The sequence below is a fragment of the Accipiter gentilis genome, chromosome Z (assembly GCF_929443795.1).
Source record: "Accipiter gentilis chromosome Z, bAccGen1.1, whole genome shotgun sequence".
Lineage (NCBI taxonomy): Eukaryota > Metazoa > Chordata > Aves > Accipitriformes > Accipitridae > Astur > Astur gentilis.
This window is the reverse complement of record NC_064919.1, coordinates 50,721,073-50,738,004: the sequence shown is the minus strand read 5'-3', so window position 1 is coordinate 50,738,004 and position 16,932 is coordinate 50,721,073. Positions and strand designations below refer to the sequence as shown.

Here is a 16,932-nt window from a genome sequence, read left to right as displayed (position 1 = left end):
GGAAGATATTTACCCTCCAGACCAAATTACAGATGTTTGCAAGACTACTCAAATCAGGAGGCAACATTCAAACAAACATCATAAACTGAAAATAGATAGCTATGTCTTCAAAGCAAAATTTAGTTATTGAAAAAAACCACTATCTATAGGACGAGCTCAAGTGTTTCTTCCATCTTTAACAGATGAATTTGAAAGCTGGAAACCAGCTAAGAGTATAACCAGACAACCTAAAAACCATTGAGAGCAAACAGCTTTAAATCAGTACATCTAGAAGTAATGAATTAAAGACAAATCCCACAGCTTATTAAAATGTTCAATCATCTCCAGATACCAAAAGACAGACAGCTGAGATGATAATAAAGAAACCAGACTTTTTAGTGACAGGAGTGCCACTGGTAGCAGAAAGAATGGCATTAATTCTTGAGATAAAAATCTCCTTCCTTCTCAGAGTAAGAGTTAACAGGTATACTGTGAGATTTGCATAGGGCAGGCCAGTATTAGAGATGCCAAACCTTGTTCATACATTAAGTGAAGGCCAACAGCAAACAGAAGCTTCATTACTTGTTAGATATTAACATTCCAGCAAACATCAGCGCTTTCAAGAACCAGAACGAGCTCAGGGACAAAGAAATCAGGTGTGCCTAATCTTATAAGAATAGCTTTGATATAAGCATGCTCACCTAGATCAAGAAAAGGAAGACTGCTGGAGCAGAATTGCTAGCCTCTGCTGTGCTTAGTGTGGTGTACTGGGTCGCTCATTTTTCTGTGCCTCAAATTTCCATTTTTAAGTTGAAGCGCCTCTTCCTTTCACCACCTTGAACATGTTCTGCTTTACTTAAAGACTATCACTAGCTAAACACTAACCACCTCAACAGTCCTCACTTTGAGCAATACAGGTGCCTTGATGCACCTGTAGCTGTAAAGTACTGGAATTTTCATCAGCTAGCAACTCTTTTTGCTACGGTCCCAACTGACCAGCAGTTCCACATCTCTTTAGACATGTAAGCAGACACAGTGACAGGTTCTCCTACCTGATATTTTGCCTATGCCAAGTCACATCTCGTTAAGTGCTGCTTCCAGCACTTGCTATTACCACAAATCACTGAATGATATCTCAGAGAACACTTCTTCCCTACCTCGCTCTCCTACACAAAGCACTGGGATAACCCCACAAACATACTCACATGTTCAGAGTACCTTGAACAGCCAAGAGAAAAACAAGGCAACTGTAAGTAAGTTACAGTCACCAGATGCTTATCAACATGTGGGAAAGCAGCAGAACACCCAAAAACTCCCTTGTGGTGTGGGGATCTAGTGCTTCCTAACCCCTAGTTTTCAAATAAGATGGACAACACATTTCCAAGATGGCTTCTCCAAGCAAGTGAGAAAGTATCCTGCTAGAGTTTCAGGTCTGCACACCTAACTGCTCAGTTTGGAGTAAGGCTTCCAGAAAACAGCAAGGGCATCATCCTTATACTCACAACAGAAAAAAGAACTATTTCAAGTTTTCCAGAAGTGAGGTCACTTGGACTACTTACTCACACTGTTGCATAAGTTTACATGAATTTTCCTTCTGACTTATTAGTAATTAGTGTCCTTTTTAATCTGTACATTTCAGACAATGTCATCTTGTACTAGAGGAATAAGCAAGTGTACAATTTCACAGTGCAAGTACAGTATTAAATAGTCTTAAAGTAGACAGGGTCCTTGTTAACTTTGCTTCAATAAAAAGCTTCCTAAACCCTGCTTCCTTTTTGTTCCTTTGAGAAAACAGAGAAGCAATTTGCATTTACAGCTTAGTTCCTGCTTCCAAAATACCCCTTTAACTTTTTTATTATTTTTATGGTGGATATAAATGGCACCAAATTGTCAAATCACAGCTATTTTCTATGCTACCTATATAAATAGGTCTGATTTCTGCCAAGCCATAAAGCAATTATGGCTGAATTCCTGTAGCCCTTTGATATTCCAGCTTGCCTGTAGGGCTTTAAACCCATCTTGGGGCAATGCTAAAAATCTAATTTCTAGAAGACAGAGGGAAAATAAAGCATTTCAATTCTCACACGTTCAAACATGAACACACCAAAATCTTAGCACTGCGATAATTATGTTTGAAAGGAAAGTGAACAGGTAAGACATAGCAACAGTTTAAATCAACACTGTCTTACTGAAGGCAGAGATACAGACAACTTGAGAAAGCCGGGCATGGAGCATACTACACCTGCCTCTGGTTCCCCAATAGTTATTGCAAGTTAGGAAGCACATTTTCCTGCTTAAACACTCAGCTCTCACCCCTTTTTGTGTGGATGGCAAAGAAAGGGGTGGGAAATAATCACAAATGGTAGAGGGAAATGGTGAAACTGCCTAAGCATGCAGCAGAAGCAAAGATATTATCCTTCCCCTTTAAGGAACCGATATTGCCACTAACAAATGACAAATATATTGAAAGTCAACTACCACAGGTACCTGAGGATTTATATAGCTATATTTTTATCTTTGTGTTATTATTTATATTATGAAAGGGCCCTCCCCTCATGTAAGCAGGGGGAGCTAGTTCTTGCTGTACCAACATGGTACATTTTTTGATATCCATGAAATATCTCCAAGAGAGGCAAAGGGGCAACACTATAACCCCTTCAAATACGAGGCAAAAGTATTGGTGGCATTAAGTGACCTGGAATTGAATTTAAGAGAGATGAAACTGAACAACTTGAAAACTGATGACTATATTTCTTTGCATGAGAGAAACTTCCATGTTGGCCAAGGAAAACATTATCAGAGTAATATAATTCACATTGCTTGAAAGACAAAAAAAATCCAAAGCACCTTTAAACTCTTTGCTTATGTTAAGTGCCTGCTGTTGTTTGGTAGAAGGCTAAAAAAATGTTGCCAGTAATTCCTACTGTGAGCAGGCACACACAAGTACACATACACACAGAGTCAATATTAAATTAGAATTATGGACTCTCTATTCTAGAGTTACAATCTGTATATGAGGCACATGCCCACACAACATATTTTTTCTTCTCACAGAATGAGTTCACAGGCTCTAGAGGTGCTGCATAAAATTAGCATCATCCTAAAGATAAGTCTGTAATTTCATTTTAAATACTTCCTTTTAAAAATAGGCAGCAACCTGGTGATCTCTAGCAAGGAAAATAATCAGTCAATAAAGTGAAAAATCAAAAAAGGAAGATTAACCTTTAATCCATGCCTTTTCCTGATTCTCCCTCTCTCCCATTCTTTTGTGGCACTTTTGAAGGAACACACTTCTCATGATCATTTAGAAATTTGCATGATTTTTATGAAGTCCACTATTCTTAACTTTGGCAAGGCAAAGTTGCAAATACCCTTTTAATCCTATAGCTGGCCATGGCTGGAAGGCATTTTGTACTTACTGTATCCCTAACTTGCAGTTAAAACATTGCAGCCCCACAATAGCTTTGTGAAAACTGTTACAGAAATGGTTTAGAGACCAGTTATGTAAGATTACTGTACAGTACAACAGGCTGCATAAAATGTATGAAAGAAAACAACCCCCTAGGGAGAGCAGGAGGAAGAGGACGAAGAAGCCTTATCTTCTGTCCCTGATTGCATATCAGCCTTAACCACCCTTAATTTGCTTCAGTGTTTTTCATAAAAAGATACAGTCTTCTTTTACCAAGTAGTTTATTTTCAAATAAAGAACGTTCCAGAAGTTTTCTGAGTTTAGATTGACTGAAGCCTCAAGGCAAACACTCTGATCTAATCACTGCATTAGATTCCAAAATCACTTATCGTTGAAGTAAAAGGTTGTTATGCCTCTAAAACTACAATACATATAAACACATTTACAGACTACCTGCTAGCTATATAGCTTAACTTAGTATTTACATGTCAAATGCATCATTAAAAATGCATTCAAAAACAGAGGTTAGTTTAGATTTTAATCAAGAAGTTACTCATATGTAGACTTCAGGACAGACCATGAAGGAAGAAACTAAACCCCAAATGCAAAATTTTCCATTGCCTAGACACACAAATTGACAACTTCCCAGACTTAAGATACTCAAACACAAAAAAAAAGAAACCAAAACCATTTAAATATGCCACCTAATTTTGACTGTACAGTTAAAATGTCAGTCTACAGATAGTGTTTTAGTATTTCAACTCCTGTGAAACTGCAGCTCAGGCATTAAGACAGAAATGTAAAGAAATATACCTGCAGACTAAGATTAGTAGATTAATACAACTAAAGTTTTGTTACATAACCTGCAAGATCTGTAGTGGTTGTTTAACTTAGCATTTATTGTATCAAAATTCAAGGAAGTAACCTAATGTAGATCTGCTTCATAGAAACCAGTTTGTTTCTATTTAGTTTCCAGGCAATAGAAAGGATAATGAAAAAAAAAAAAAATCATTCACAGTTTATTTGACAACCTTATTTTTGTTAAATATTAACTTTTATTCTCAGGTACACTCAACGGAGACATTCAGTTTGTTTGGAAAGAATTTTCTAGGTGAAAAATAAGCTTTCCAGTGTGGGATGAGACAACATTTAACAATAAAGCCTGAAGCAAATAATAAAATAATTCATAACTACCATTTTAAGAACAGCCTTTGATTATGTGCAACATCCAACAGATACTTTCAGTTTTCTAAAGCACAGGCATTCAAACACAGTAGGTACAACTTATCATCCCAACTTAAAACATTGGACAGCTACAGAATCCACACAAAAACACTGTTCCATGTCTACAAAACAGTACTTGTAAAAAAGTGTGCACGTATGTGCACACATGCACATACATGGTTTTGTGGTGGCTGAAGTTTATCCTCTCATTAAAATCATCGGGTCTTTGCTCTTACTGGGTTAGAGCTACAGAAGTGCTGTAACTAGATTCACACAGAACAACTTGCCTGATCGGGTCCAGCTCGAAGACCACAGGCCACTGGACTTACCTTCGACTCACCCCAGCAGTAAAACAGGTTCTACTTCGGGGCACCGCTGCACAGGAGAGCCTCTCTCATTTTATCGCCTCTACCGCGTTAAGGAGTCGGGGCAACTTGCAGCGTTTCCAGCCACCCACTGGAAAAGGGGTGCTAGGACAGCACAGCAGTGCCTGCAGAAGCAAACTGAAGTGTTTTTACTGTTGCTGGGCTACATTATTTGATTTAGGTTCAAGGGCTGGTCTTGGTGTATTTGGACAAAGGCACCCACAGGACTCGGATAGAGTTGCTTCAGAGCAATTTACACACAAATACCCTACAGCATTTTTAACAGTCAGCTCTAAGTTGTTTCCTTTATTAAAAAAAAGAAAAAAAATATCTAGGGAAGCATCATGGAGGGGATAGCACTGAAGAACAATAAAAGCCAATATCCTTATAAGAAAGGATGCTAGGTAAATACAGAGACTGGCTGAAAGGCTGCTACTTCCCCATACTTACACAGAGGAGAGAGAAGAGGCTAAGACCGCAAGGTAGAGAATACATTTATGTGCTCTAGTTGCCTTTTTATTAAGCAAGGGAGTGTACTGGTTCTCAAAAAAAAAAAATTTAAAAAAAGTTCTTTATAGTCTGAGAAGTCAAACTTCCTAAAGTATCCTTATTCTTCAGATAATAAGGATGTACAATTGTATTATTAATACATTGCTGCTTCTATTAACCTAACTGTAATGAATTACTGAGTAGACTATATGTTATGGGTAAAATACTTTTTGCTGAGAAGATACCACAGCAATATTCTGCAGAATTGGGCTAAAATCTGGCTCAAATGAAAGGGGGGAAAAAAAGCCTCATCAAATTTAAAAAGTTGGACCTTTTTTGTTACAGAATATTTGCTAGATACAAATGGGAGCATTTAAAATACTCATTTTAAATGAGTATTTTACTGTGAGACACCACACAGTTAAAAGACACTTTAGACAAATCAGTGACAGCCAGGCAAAGAAAGAATAACTTGAGTGTCAAAACGCTTTAAAGTCTTCACACTACAGGAATTACATCACAGATGACAGGAGACCTTTGCAGCTCTAAGAAGCATAAACTTAGCAGTAGCAACATCAGAACAGGTAAGGAACCTTCACATATTACAGAGGGATTCACAAGAATGATATTTTCTGACTCCAGTGTAGCCCACAAAGAAATTTCTTTTAAGACTGTATTTTAAACAAAAGGCTAAGCAAAACAGTATGGCTACAAAACACACCTTTTGGGGTTTTTTTCCTCTCAAAACTTATGTATATGCTTTCTAGACAGTACTCTCATCATTAGATTCTGTCTTTATTCCTTGCCATGGCTTATTATTTTTGAGATGACTAAAGTTGACCTGTTGGGGTTTTTTTTGTTTTGTTTTGTGCAAGGCCAGTTAACTATACTGGTACAACTGTACTTCCATCCTCTAGTCAGCTACTAAATTTAGGGAACCATTTGTATAAGTACTTTAGGTGTTCAGTCTTCAAATGCACCAAAACCCTTCCACAGCCTTCCTCCTTGTTTCCTAAAAACTCCAACACAGATCTCATGCGTGGTTCTCCACTGGTGGTAGACATCCACCTCTGTCATCTCATCCACTGGAGAGCAGGTCACTGGATGCTCCCTCACACGCTGCCTGCAGCGCACAGGAGCCAGGCTCTGGAGCACAGTGCATGCTCCGTCAGTGGTCATCGGAACAAAACACCCAAGCCCTGGGAAAGCATGGACCATGGCAACTGTGTGCGGGTCCTGGACCCTGAGCAGTACCTCCAGTTTCTAAGTGGTCCTCTAATGAAAGACAGCAACTGGATAGCTGGAAAAGGCTGGGCATTGGATCTGGCTAAAAAGAACAAATAAATCTGTGCTTATTAGCATCCACTTATTTCCCCAAGAAGAAGTTTACCTCCTCGGAGGCAAAACACTACAACAGTGGCTCAAAAAAATATTGCAAGGCCATGCTGTTCTTTTAAAAGTGAAAGCTCTTCAGCTTCTTACATTTAGGGGTATTTAAAGAAAAACATTGGAATAGTTCTAACAAAGTCATTTTCACTAAGATCTTTTTATAGAAACATACTAGAGACTGATTTCCATCCCACTAATATGACCATACTCATTTTCAATATACTCTTTCACAAACTTTTGTCTTTCCTTGCAGTAATATTAAATAGTTTTAAGTCACCAAGCGTGTCCAGAAGTATGGTGTGCCCCCAGGTTTGGCAACTAAAAGAAAGAAAAAGAAAAAAAAACAATGAAAGAAAAAAAATTCCACAGAAAAAAATCATCAGGCAGAATCCTAGTTCAAAAAACTGCCCTTGAATTATTATGCCTGAGATCTGTACATCTCCATGTTCAGAGAGCACACAAGATTTCAAGTTCAACCCACCTCTCTCCTGCTTTTCAGTAAAGCACAATGTTAGTGCTGTGACGACTTACAAACAGCCATTCTGTAAATGGATTTACCAAATATTCTCTTGAATTTACATTATGTAAGACGAAATGTGCAAATATTTTTTTCAGTTAATTATAGAGCCTGGTACTGGATCACAAGAGGAATTCAAATGCTATTTACACATTTAATGCTTATGAAAGAAAATTCCTCAAGAAAACTTCTGCCCTCCACTACCAGAAAGGCTGCTCTGAGTAACAGCAAACATTTGTGGACCTGTCCTTTTTCCACACGCACATGATGGAGAACACCACTGTTGCTGGCCTCCAGCCCACAATATCAAGTAATTCTGTCTCAATTGATTCTCACCTTTATGCCTTTCTGGATCACTTGCCCTCTAAAGTTAGCACATGAAAGGTAAAATAATGTCTCCCTCCTAGTACACAAAGGAAGTCCTCAATTTCCCTTACAAGCCTACAAATGCAGAACATCTTGTCTGTCAACCCTTGTTTCAAGATACATTATGTTCATGCTACTTCTATCTAGAATGATCAAAATTACTAGTGTCTCATTGAGTCGGGTGGAGTTTTTCTGTACAAGCTTTAGAAGAGCAGTCACAAATAATAAATTTAGACCTACTAATTTAGACCCACTCTGTATCCTAAAAATAACGAGTAAAATCAACCCACCCATTTCTTGTTCAGCTCTGCTTTTTTTTTGTTATATGTAATAATGCATTTTGCACTATAATCTCTGCCATCATAACCATCTGAAAACAGAAATACCTATCCTGGTATTTACCTTCCTGAACAATATTCCATATGAAAAATAAACACATCCTGCTGTATAGGCATATGTTTTACAAAGAATTATGGACAAGTTGCTGAAGCCATAAAAAGGCAATTCATATGCATCAAGTGCTGAGAATAGGTCTGAACTGTATTTAGAAAAAATTAGATTTGATCTATCATTTACATGACGTTACAGCTGTTGAGACATCTGTCACCATACTGTGCCACAGATTTTAAAATCAAACTCATCCAACACCACGGGGCTCACCCAGGGAGCTCAAAGAAACAAGCCTGAACTCCTCAAGAGAGCCAGAGCCAGTGCAGGAGCTTCGCGCAGTATTAACAGTACAACACAGCCCACAGCTGGCAAGTAAGGGAGAGAGTTAAGCACTGGTCCTCTGCCTTAAGAGCACCATCACAAGGATACTGATGAGGTGAACTCTCTGGCAACTCACTGCCTGGTAGTAACAAAGTCTTGTCCACTAATATTGATAAATAGATGGCACCCCAGGAAGTAGTTAACGATTTCAATTTTTTTTAACAGGTACTGAACAACAGGTTTTACCCAGCAGTGTACAGTTTTTTTAAATTATTTTCTACATTGCAAAGAACCGGTATTTTAGCTGTATCCTTTAATAATAGGCAGTATAATACACTTAATTTTAAAACGAATTCCCACACAAAGATTTAAGTAAGCATACAAATATTTTAAATACCAGTCTGTTCTTTCTCCCCTTTATGTATTAGAAAGCAGAGCAAAAAGCCAGGAGTCATACAAAAAGCAAACAACATTTTCAATTAGAAGATAAGTGTTTTGTGACAAGATGAGAAACCATCATTTTCATGCAAACATATAGAAGTGCTAGAATTTGACTGTTCCTTTGTTTTCATATATGCCTATCAATCACTGCTGGGAAGGAAAACAGAATGATCACACATGAACGAAATTCTATTGGTTTAAAAGTACAGCTGTCCATCATAAGAACCTCACAAAAATTAATGTAGTCAAACTGCAGAAGCCTACAGACTTAATCCTGGATCAAACCTTTATAAATTATTCTATGTTTTCCCCACCTATTGCAAGCATTATCAGCAGGCTTTACAGGTTGCAACTACCAAGTTGTCAGTCTTTTCCACAGATTCTACCAGAATAAAGGACGGAATAATCCTCTCCAACATTTTTCCCCAAAACCTGAATTGAAAAAAATCAAAAACCCAACACACCAAAAAACAACCCTAACCATACTGCACAGTTACAAGAACAGCCTTCACACCTTCAACAGTACCACAAAAATTAACACAAATCAAATTTCCAACATTTTACAGCTTACTAATATAGCACTGAAAAAATCTTAACACACCTAATTATACCTGCAGTTCAGATTGCCTAACCTGTAATAGTAAATACATGGTTTAAAGATTTCTTACATATCTATTTTTCTAAGGATAAAAACTCCACAGAAGTAAATAGAGCAACAACAATAAACAGCAATCAAACTCAGCTGTTTTCACTTTCTCAAATTCAACTGCCTACCAATTTAAACATTTTGAGGTATCTTCCCCCTCATCTTACTAAAGAAGTGATAGAGCTGATACTACATACAACAATCTGGTTTTCTGTACTTCAAGTGAGCATTATTCTACAGCTATCCAAATAATCTTGTGTACGATGGCCCTGAAACTACATTGCCTTTCCTACCACCTAAAGTCCAGAAGACTTACAATCACAAAGTATTAATATCCTACTAAAATATCAAGCAAAAAACTGACTGCCTGTTTATTGATCTTGACCATCTGCCTGTGCTAGTTAGTACAAAGGGAAAATTCAAGTCATATGGTAAGAATCTGCTTGTGAGTCCCTATCCTCACACCACTCAATTTAGTAAAATTAATAGAGAGTTAAGTCTCTCACTGACTTTAAAAGGAGCAGTGAGAGACTGGTTTTTGGTTTGTTGATTGGTTTTTAGTTTTGGGTTTTTTTGAAACACTTAGTAATTAAAAATTGGCAAAAGAAAAAAATTAATCAAGAACCGTGAGTGAAATAATATTGCTTGGCCATTTTCTTCAAAATCAAAATTTTACAAGACAACATGCAAGCTACTGAAAGCAGCAACATTTGCATTGTGGTCAACACATTAATAAAATGGTGCTAGGAAAGTAAAGATTAGGGATCTTCTTTCCCTTCCCTTCCACTAATGTGCCTCCTAACATAGCAAAATATTTGGAAAGCAAATTAAAAAGAAAAAAATTTTTAAAAAAATCACGAAGTAACCAGGGGAGAACTGCATCATTTTTCCTAATCAAAGTTCATTCTAAGACATTTCATTGATTTCCATGGCCAGCATATTATCCATAAATACTTTTAGGGATGTTTATGAAGCATTTTCACAGCCAAAATACAGATCACTACAGACTATTTTAAAATATAGCATGAGATGTGCTTTGACAAGAGGATTAAGCTGTCACTGTAAAAAATTTTGTCTAAGTTTAAACACTCCTTTAAAGCAGCAGACCAAAACATCTCCATGGATGAGCCTATCTACATCTTGCAACTGCACCAATCTGTCCATCAGAAGTTGAGCAACTGATGCAGTCAGCTTAGTTCAGTTTTTGTACAATGAATCCAAATGCACAGAAGCAGAATACGATTGGCATTTTTCGTTTTGAGGGAGTGTATAGGGCACAAAAAAGCCATGAGATTTATTTTTCAAAAAAATCAGAAAGAAGTTTCCCCTTTGTAAATAGAATCTGGCATACTATATTAGGCTTTACCTACAAATACGTTTTCCCAAGAAGACCTTACAAGTAAACTGAAGGGTGCTCTTAATGCAGTTTCTACTCTGCAACTACACTGCTACACACCAAGGCTGGAAGAGAAAGAACTGGGTGCCACTCGTACAGCGTGTGTCACCACGCACTGTGACACATCAGAACTGAAGTCAGCTCGTGGGTTTGTGGGGGCTCGCAGGGCAGCCCCTTCCACCAGGAAGGGCACACCCCACACCACCGCTGACCTTCACACCATGCTTCCTGTGCCAAAAGATTCTTACCTTGCTATGGCGCAAAATACCGTGGCCTCTGGGACAAAGTTATATTCAAAAACAAATAAACAATAAAATTGCCAGTGCTAACAGGGACTGCATTAAGAGTTTCTTCCTCCTTACTGGACTCCTGCAACACAATGGATTCAGAAGAGGAAATTTTGTAACTTTTCTAAGGAAGGCTGTTCAGAAAAATCACCTAGTTGAATTGTGGTAACAAAACTGGAAAACCTTTTGTAGGAGAAAAAACATGTTTACTAGGAAGAAATCATCAGCACCTTTTACCATAGCTAAGCCTACCTCAGAATGTTATGGTCCACTAAAGTCTCATTCTGCACTAACAGACAACCTTAACAAAAACAACCAATACTAGGAATATAGACTTTCTAGAAAAACGTTACAGTTTGGTCCATCCTATAGCAGAACAACAAGCAGCTCCACTTCCATTACTTCGCCATACCATCGTAAAACTTCTTGAACTATGAGATGCAGCAAGTATTGTTCTCCTTGGCTCCACAGAGGAAAGCAACACCTCCCACTTTTTAAGTTACAACATTCCAGTGTCCAAACCACCATCTTCATATTGACTAAATTATTAGCACAGAAATATTAGCCCATCTGTTTTTTAGTAAGAAAAATTTAGCTTGTCAAAACACACCACTGATTAATAGAAACTTAACTACTCAGGCCACACTAGTTCCAATGTAGTTGATATGTACTTATTAGTCATTGAAACTCAAGGGATGCGTTTCCTTATCCAACTGAAATACTAAGACAAATAGTAAGTCAGTCTGCTGTTGTAGAGAACCAGCACTCCTTAGGTAAGAAGAGGAACAAAATACTTCTACATTGCTTAGCATCCGAAGAAATAATGAGACACATTACGATATGAGAGCAACAGCTCCTCTTTTGGAGGCAGTATCACAGCGGATCAAAACTAACCATAACCTGGTCACAAATCTTGTTCCACAGACATGATTTGAAATACTGCACTTCTACATGCACCACTATTTTCTTCACATGAATAATAAAAAGTAAGCAACTGATGCTTTGAAATAAAGCTAGAATCTTAGAAATTCTCCGTGTCTTCTCTTAACCAACTTACATCAGCATCACGATGGTTGCATGATGATTTTAGAGAGCTTTTGTCTTGCAAACTCTACTCAAAACCGAGTCTGGGCACGAGTCTACTTTTCTTTAATGCGACAAGCTGTCCTGTAGCCATCCCCCATGAAACTACTCATGGGAGTCAGGTGGCTGGAGCAGGCCATTAAATGGGAGGAAGTACGGGGAACCAGTCACTGCAAATGCCTCTATGCTCCACCATGCAAGGATAAGCTGAAGCACTCAGTCACCATTAAGCAAACAAAAACCAACAAAACCAGTGCCAAGCTCAAGTTTAAGGTGACACACAGCGAAAGACAAAGGAAACTATTTTTAGGTCACTCTAGCTTATCTACACACTGTTCCCTGTTAGTCACCATCACCTTGCCATCCTGTCTACACACAAAAATCAACCTGCTCTGCACTCCAACAACTGAACACTGTTCCTAGCTGTGTTTCCACCTTAAAACTTCAGGGTACAGGACCCTGCTCGCTCTGCAGCAACTATTTGTAGAACAAACACTTGGACACACACACCTTTGCAAAGTCACCACCAACAGCCAGTATTTTCAAAATCCCTAGTATAGCCAGAACAGATAAGCAAAGGCAGAGCTGTAGCCAGAAACTGAGTCTATCCAGCTATTCTCAAACACACATAACAAATGCACTGAAAATAATTCATCTTCCTTGCCCCCCTTGGTGTTTGGGACAACTATGCCCCTAATAAAAAGGGATCTAACAAAAGAAACACATTATGAGCTAATAACACCTATGATAGCCTATTCATTTATTAATTTCAAATTGATCCATGAGCTCTACAGATAGACTTAATGAATTAAAACTTTTCCTAGCAAGCATACATGTCACAGCAGCCATTCACAGCATGAATCAGAGATAGAAAGATCACTTACTAGAGAACCATTATTACGGCTAGTCAGCATACTCGTACTTGTTTTGATTAATATTATAAACCTACTTCAGCTTGCTAAACCCATGGCTCAGGATTAGTTTGAGAACCTACCAAGTATCTCCAACTGGTAAGTTATCTTATATATATATATATATACACACACACTAAAATAATAAAGGATATAACTTTAGAAGCAGTGATGGAAAACAGGTATTTTAACTAACACCACAAGCAAGCATATCATTTCCATTAAATATGCAACAGTTAAGATACCACCCTGAAAGTCATCTGAAGTCAAATCAAACTAACAGCACTGATTTACAGAGCCAAGAAAACCTAGAATACTTTTGCCAAAAATTTTAACTGTATTTGAAAATTAGAAAGACAAACAAAATGCTCACATTTACAAGGCATACATCACCACCACACTTAAGTGCTTTTGAACAGCAGAAAATGTGCTAGGCAATTCATACACAGATCACTCTCCGCAGCACAATGCTCATCTTTGCCACTGTGATTTCAGGGGCCTGAAATTTCTTCAGCATCTATTTTTTGCTCATTGATGTAGTTTCAGGAGGTTAAGCAAAGCCCAGAAGTGAATGGAGTGCTCGCCATCTGAGCTTACACTCTGCTGGATGAGAGCGGCTGCGGTGTTCTCCTACAATCCAAGTCATGTGCAATCACAGTATGACAAGTCTCTTCCCAGGCTATAAAAGCTGGCATCTTTCCCAGCAGTTGCCACATCATGAAAATGATGCATACAAATAAAACCCCAAAATAAACACTTTAAAACAATGGCTTAAATGACTGCATAACTAAACTAAGCAGCTGGAGACACAAAGCACTCCCAGTAGCAAACCATGCATCTTTCACTTGCAAAAATCCTAAAATAAATTCTTACTGGCAAGCTCCACAACACACCTAGCAATCAACCCCCAAGTCTGGGCTACAGAGTCATGTTCCCTCAGGCCAGACAAGTAAATAAATAAATAAAGCACGGATAATAAAAGCAGAGAGCATCACAAACACCCCGTACTACGCAGACAACGCTTTGAACTACTAAATGTACTTCCTACCGCTGATTTCAAAACATTGTCCAATTCACTGAATAAGGATAATGCTAACTCACCTATTTAGACTACTCAGATGCGTTCTCAGGAGTTTCTCTGCCAAACTATTTAGACTGACTTAAAGTCACATTTTTCCTGTACAAGAAATAGAAGAAAACAGGAGGAAGACTCTATAGTGCGATCTGGGCAGTTTAATTCATCAGAAATACTGCAGTAGTACACATGATACACTGAAAACTGTTTGTGCAGTGCTGCGCTGGTTTACAGTAATTTAAAAATTTATCCACTCTATATAATAAAGGGAATTAACAGCTTGTACTTCAGAAGATAATCTCAGCAGCTGAAATACTGCAATTCTTATACTCCATTGCTTAAGGGAAGAAAATTACACTGAAGAAACACAATAATTGAAGTAAAAAAAGTCACAGTTTAGTATCTTCAAATAGAGAAACACTAAATCAGACTACATGTTTTTACCTTACCTCAAAAAAAGGGTTTTTATCTCAACACTGAAAAATTTCCTGTCTTTTGCTCCCTGAACGTTCGCTTTTTCCCTACCTAGATCTAAGCAGACAGGATTTATGATGATGTTGGTCTAAGAAACTGCAGGAGTTCTAGATGCCAATGAAGATTACAGATCAAATGAAAGATAACTACTAACCATTGTGCCTGCATAGACAAATAAACCTGCTCGCTTCTTTTATTTGTACTGTTACCTCTACTAATCCAACTACAATAATCAGGACAGTAAGGGCTGAGGAATGGGATGTGAAAACAAAAGGCTTCTTACACCTCTCCCTGCCCAACTTAGGCAGGTACCTATGCACCACACATATACGCACCTTTCGAGGAGTTTTCACCTACTAAGGCAAGATTGAAGCCCTGACGGTGAACTAGAGAACTAACCGGAAAGCAAAGTGTTGGGGGCGTCCAAACGCCAAGTACCAAGATCAGAGCAGGAACAAGTTTCCAGGCATCCCTGTCGCAGTCAGGCATTCAGTACACGGGGAGAAAGCAATGCCAGCCAGAAGAAAGCAACACGTGGGCAAAAACCTCCAGTGCAGACCTACCCCCAGACAGAGGCCAGCTCCGTGCCACCGACCAGCGAGAGACCCGCAGGAGCCGGGACCCGCACCCACCACCGGCCCGGGAGCCGCGACGGCGGGCGGCCGAGCGGAGATCCCCGGCGGCAGCAAGTGCGGGAAAGCGGCAGGGGCAGAAAGGAGCCGAGCCTCCCCCCCACCCCCACCCCCGACGCCGGGCAGCCCCAAGCGGGGCGGGAGAAGGGCCACCGGCAGCCCACCACCGCACCGACGGCGGCTTTTGTTCTCTACCGGGAGCGGCACGGACCCGTCAGCTGCGCCCGCTCGGAGGCGGCCGGGAAGCGCTCGTCCGGGAGGGCAGACCCCGCTCCCGGCCGCCCGGCGCCGGGGAGGCCGCCGCCGGCGGAGGGGCAGGAAGCCGGTCCCGTCGGGACGGTCCGCGGCGGGCCCTACCTACCTCTTTTCGGCCTGGGGAAGCTCTCGTGCAGGTGGAAGACGACTTTCTCCACAAAGTGCTGAATGTTGCTGTGCTCGGGCCCTCTGACAAACACCATCCAGTCGTGGGTGAAGCCCTCCACCGTGGGTTTCTTCCTGACCTGGGCTCGGTGCCCCAGCTCCAGCTTCACCTGGACGGCGCACTGCGGAGGGGAGAGGCGGGGAGCGGCCGGTGAGCGCCCGAGAACGCGGGGCTGGGCGGGCGGCCGAGGGGGAACCGGCCCCACCGCAGGCGGAGGGGACGCACACGGACAAAACGGTACCGCAAGCCCTGCAACGAGAAAACCGGCCCCGCGGGCGAGGGCGTGGAAGAGCCCTCGCTGCCACCGGGAGGGCGCGGGGAGGCGCGGCCGCCTGCCCGCGGTGCCGTCCTGCGGGCGCGGGCAGCGGGGGGCTGCTGTCAGGGACGCACCGTCGCGTGTGTCCCGTCCCCCCCCTCGGCCCCGCGCCTCCGCGCTCGGTGCGCTCGGTGCCCCCGGTGCGGCGGCCGGAACACAGCTGAGGCGACACCCGCCGCCATCCTCCGGGTAGCGTGCCCGCTCCGTGCCGCTGCCGGGAGCGGCGGGGACGCAGCGGGAGGCAATGAAAGCCGCACGCGAAGAGAAAGTCCCCGTCACGCCAAGCCCTTCCCGGCGACGAGCACCCGGCGGCGCCGGGCAGCGCGAGGCGGGGGTCGGCGGCACTCACCGAGCTGGCCATGCCTGGGGCGCCGGTTCTGCTGGGGCGCTCGCGCCCGTCCCCCGCCCCGCAGCGCTAATTCATGAAGACGTGGAGGAGGCGGCAGCGGGCGTGCAGAGGCGCGGCGGGCGGGCGGCCGGCGGACATCCTCTGCCTCGCCGCTCCCGCTGTCTGCCTCCGCCTCTCTCCTCCCTTCCCTTCTTCCCTTCTTCCCTTCCCCTCCCTTCCCTCGCAGCGCACCGACCCCCGCCGGCTGGCCGAGCACCCGCCGCGCATGCGCACCACCCGCCGGACTGACACCGAGACACAGACATAACAGTGTGCGGCGGGAGGGGGGCGGGCGCCGGGGCGGCGCGGTCAGCCAATGGCGCGCGGCGGCGCGGCCGCGAGCCCCTCCGCCCGGCCCCGCCCCGCCCCGCCCCGCCCCGCCCCGCCTCGCCTCGCCTCGCCCCGCCGACCCT

At 41.8% G+C, this 16,932-nt stretch overlaps 1 protein-coding gene across 2 annotated transcripts in view; it reads right to left on the bottom strand.

The window, feature by feature from the left end:
• Window positions 1-16,597, bottom strand: part of MLLT3 (MLLT3 super elongation complex subunit) — a 133,073-nt gene extending 116,476 nt beyond the window's left edge. For both annotated transcript variants that reach the window (XM_049796018.1, XM_049796019.1), the window contains exons 1-2: window positions 16,481-16,597; window positions 15,756-15,936 (exon numbers count right to left, since the gene is read on the bottom strand). In XM_049796018.1, coding sequence (XP_049651975.1) covers window positions 15,756-15,936; window positions 16,481-16,492 — 193 coding nt within the window. In that variant the 5' untranslated portion in view covers window positions 16,493-16,597. The remainder of the gene's footprint in view (window positions 1-15,755; window positions 15,937-16,480) is intronic.
• Between the last annotated feature and the right edge of the window lie 335 nt (window positions 16,598-16,932).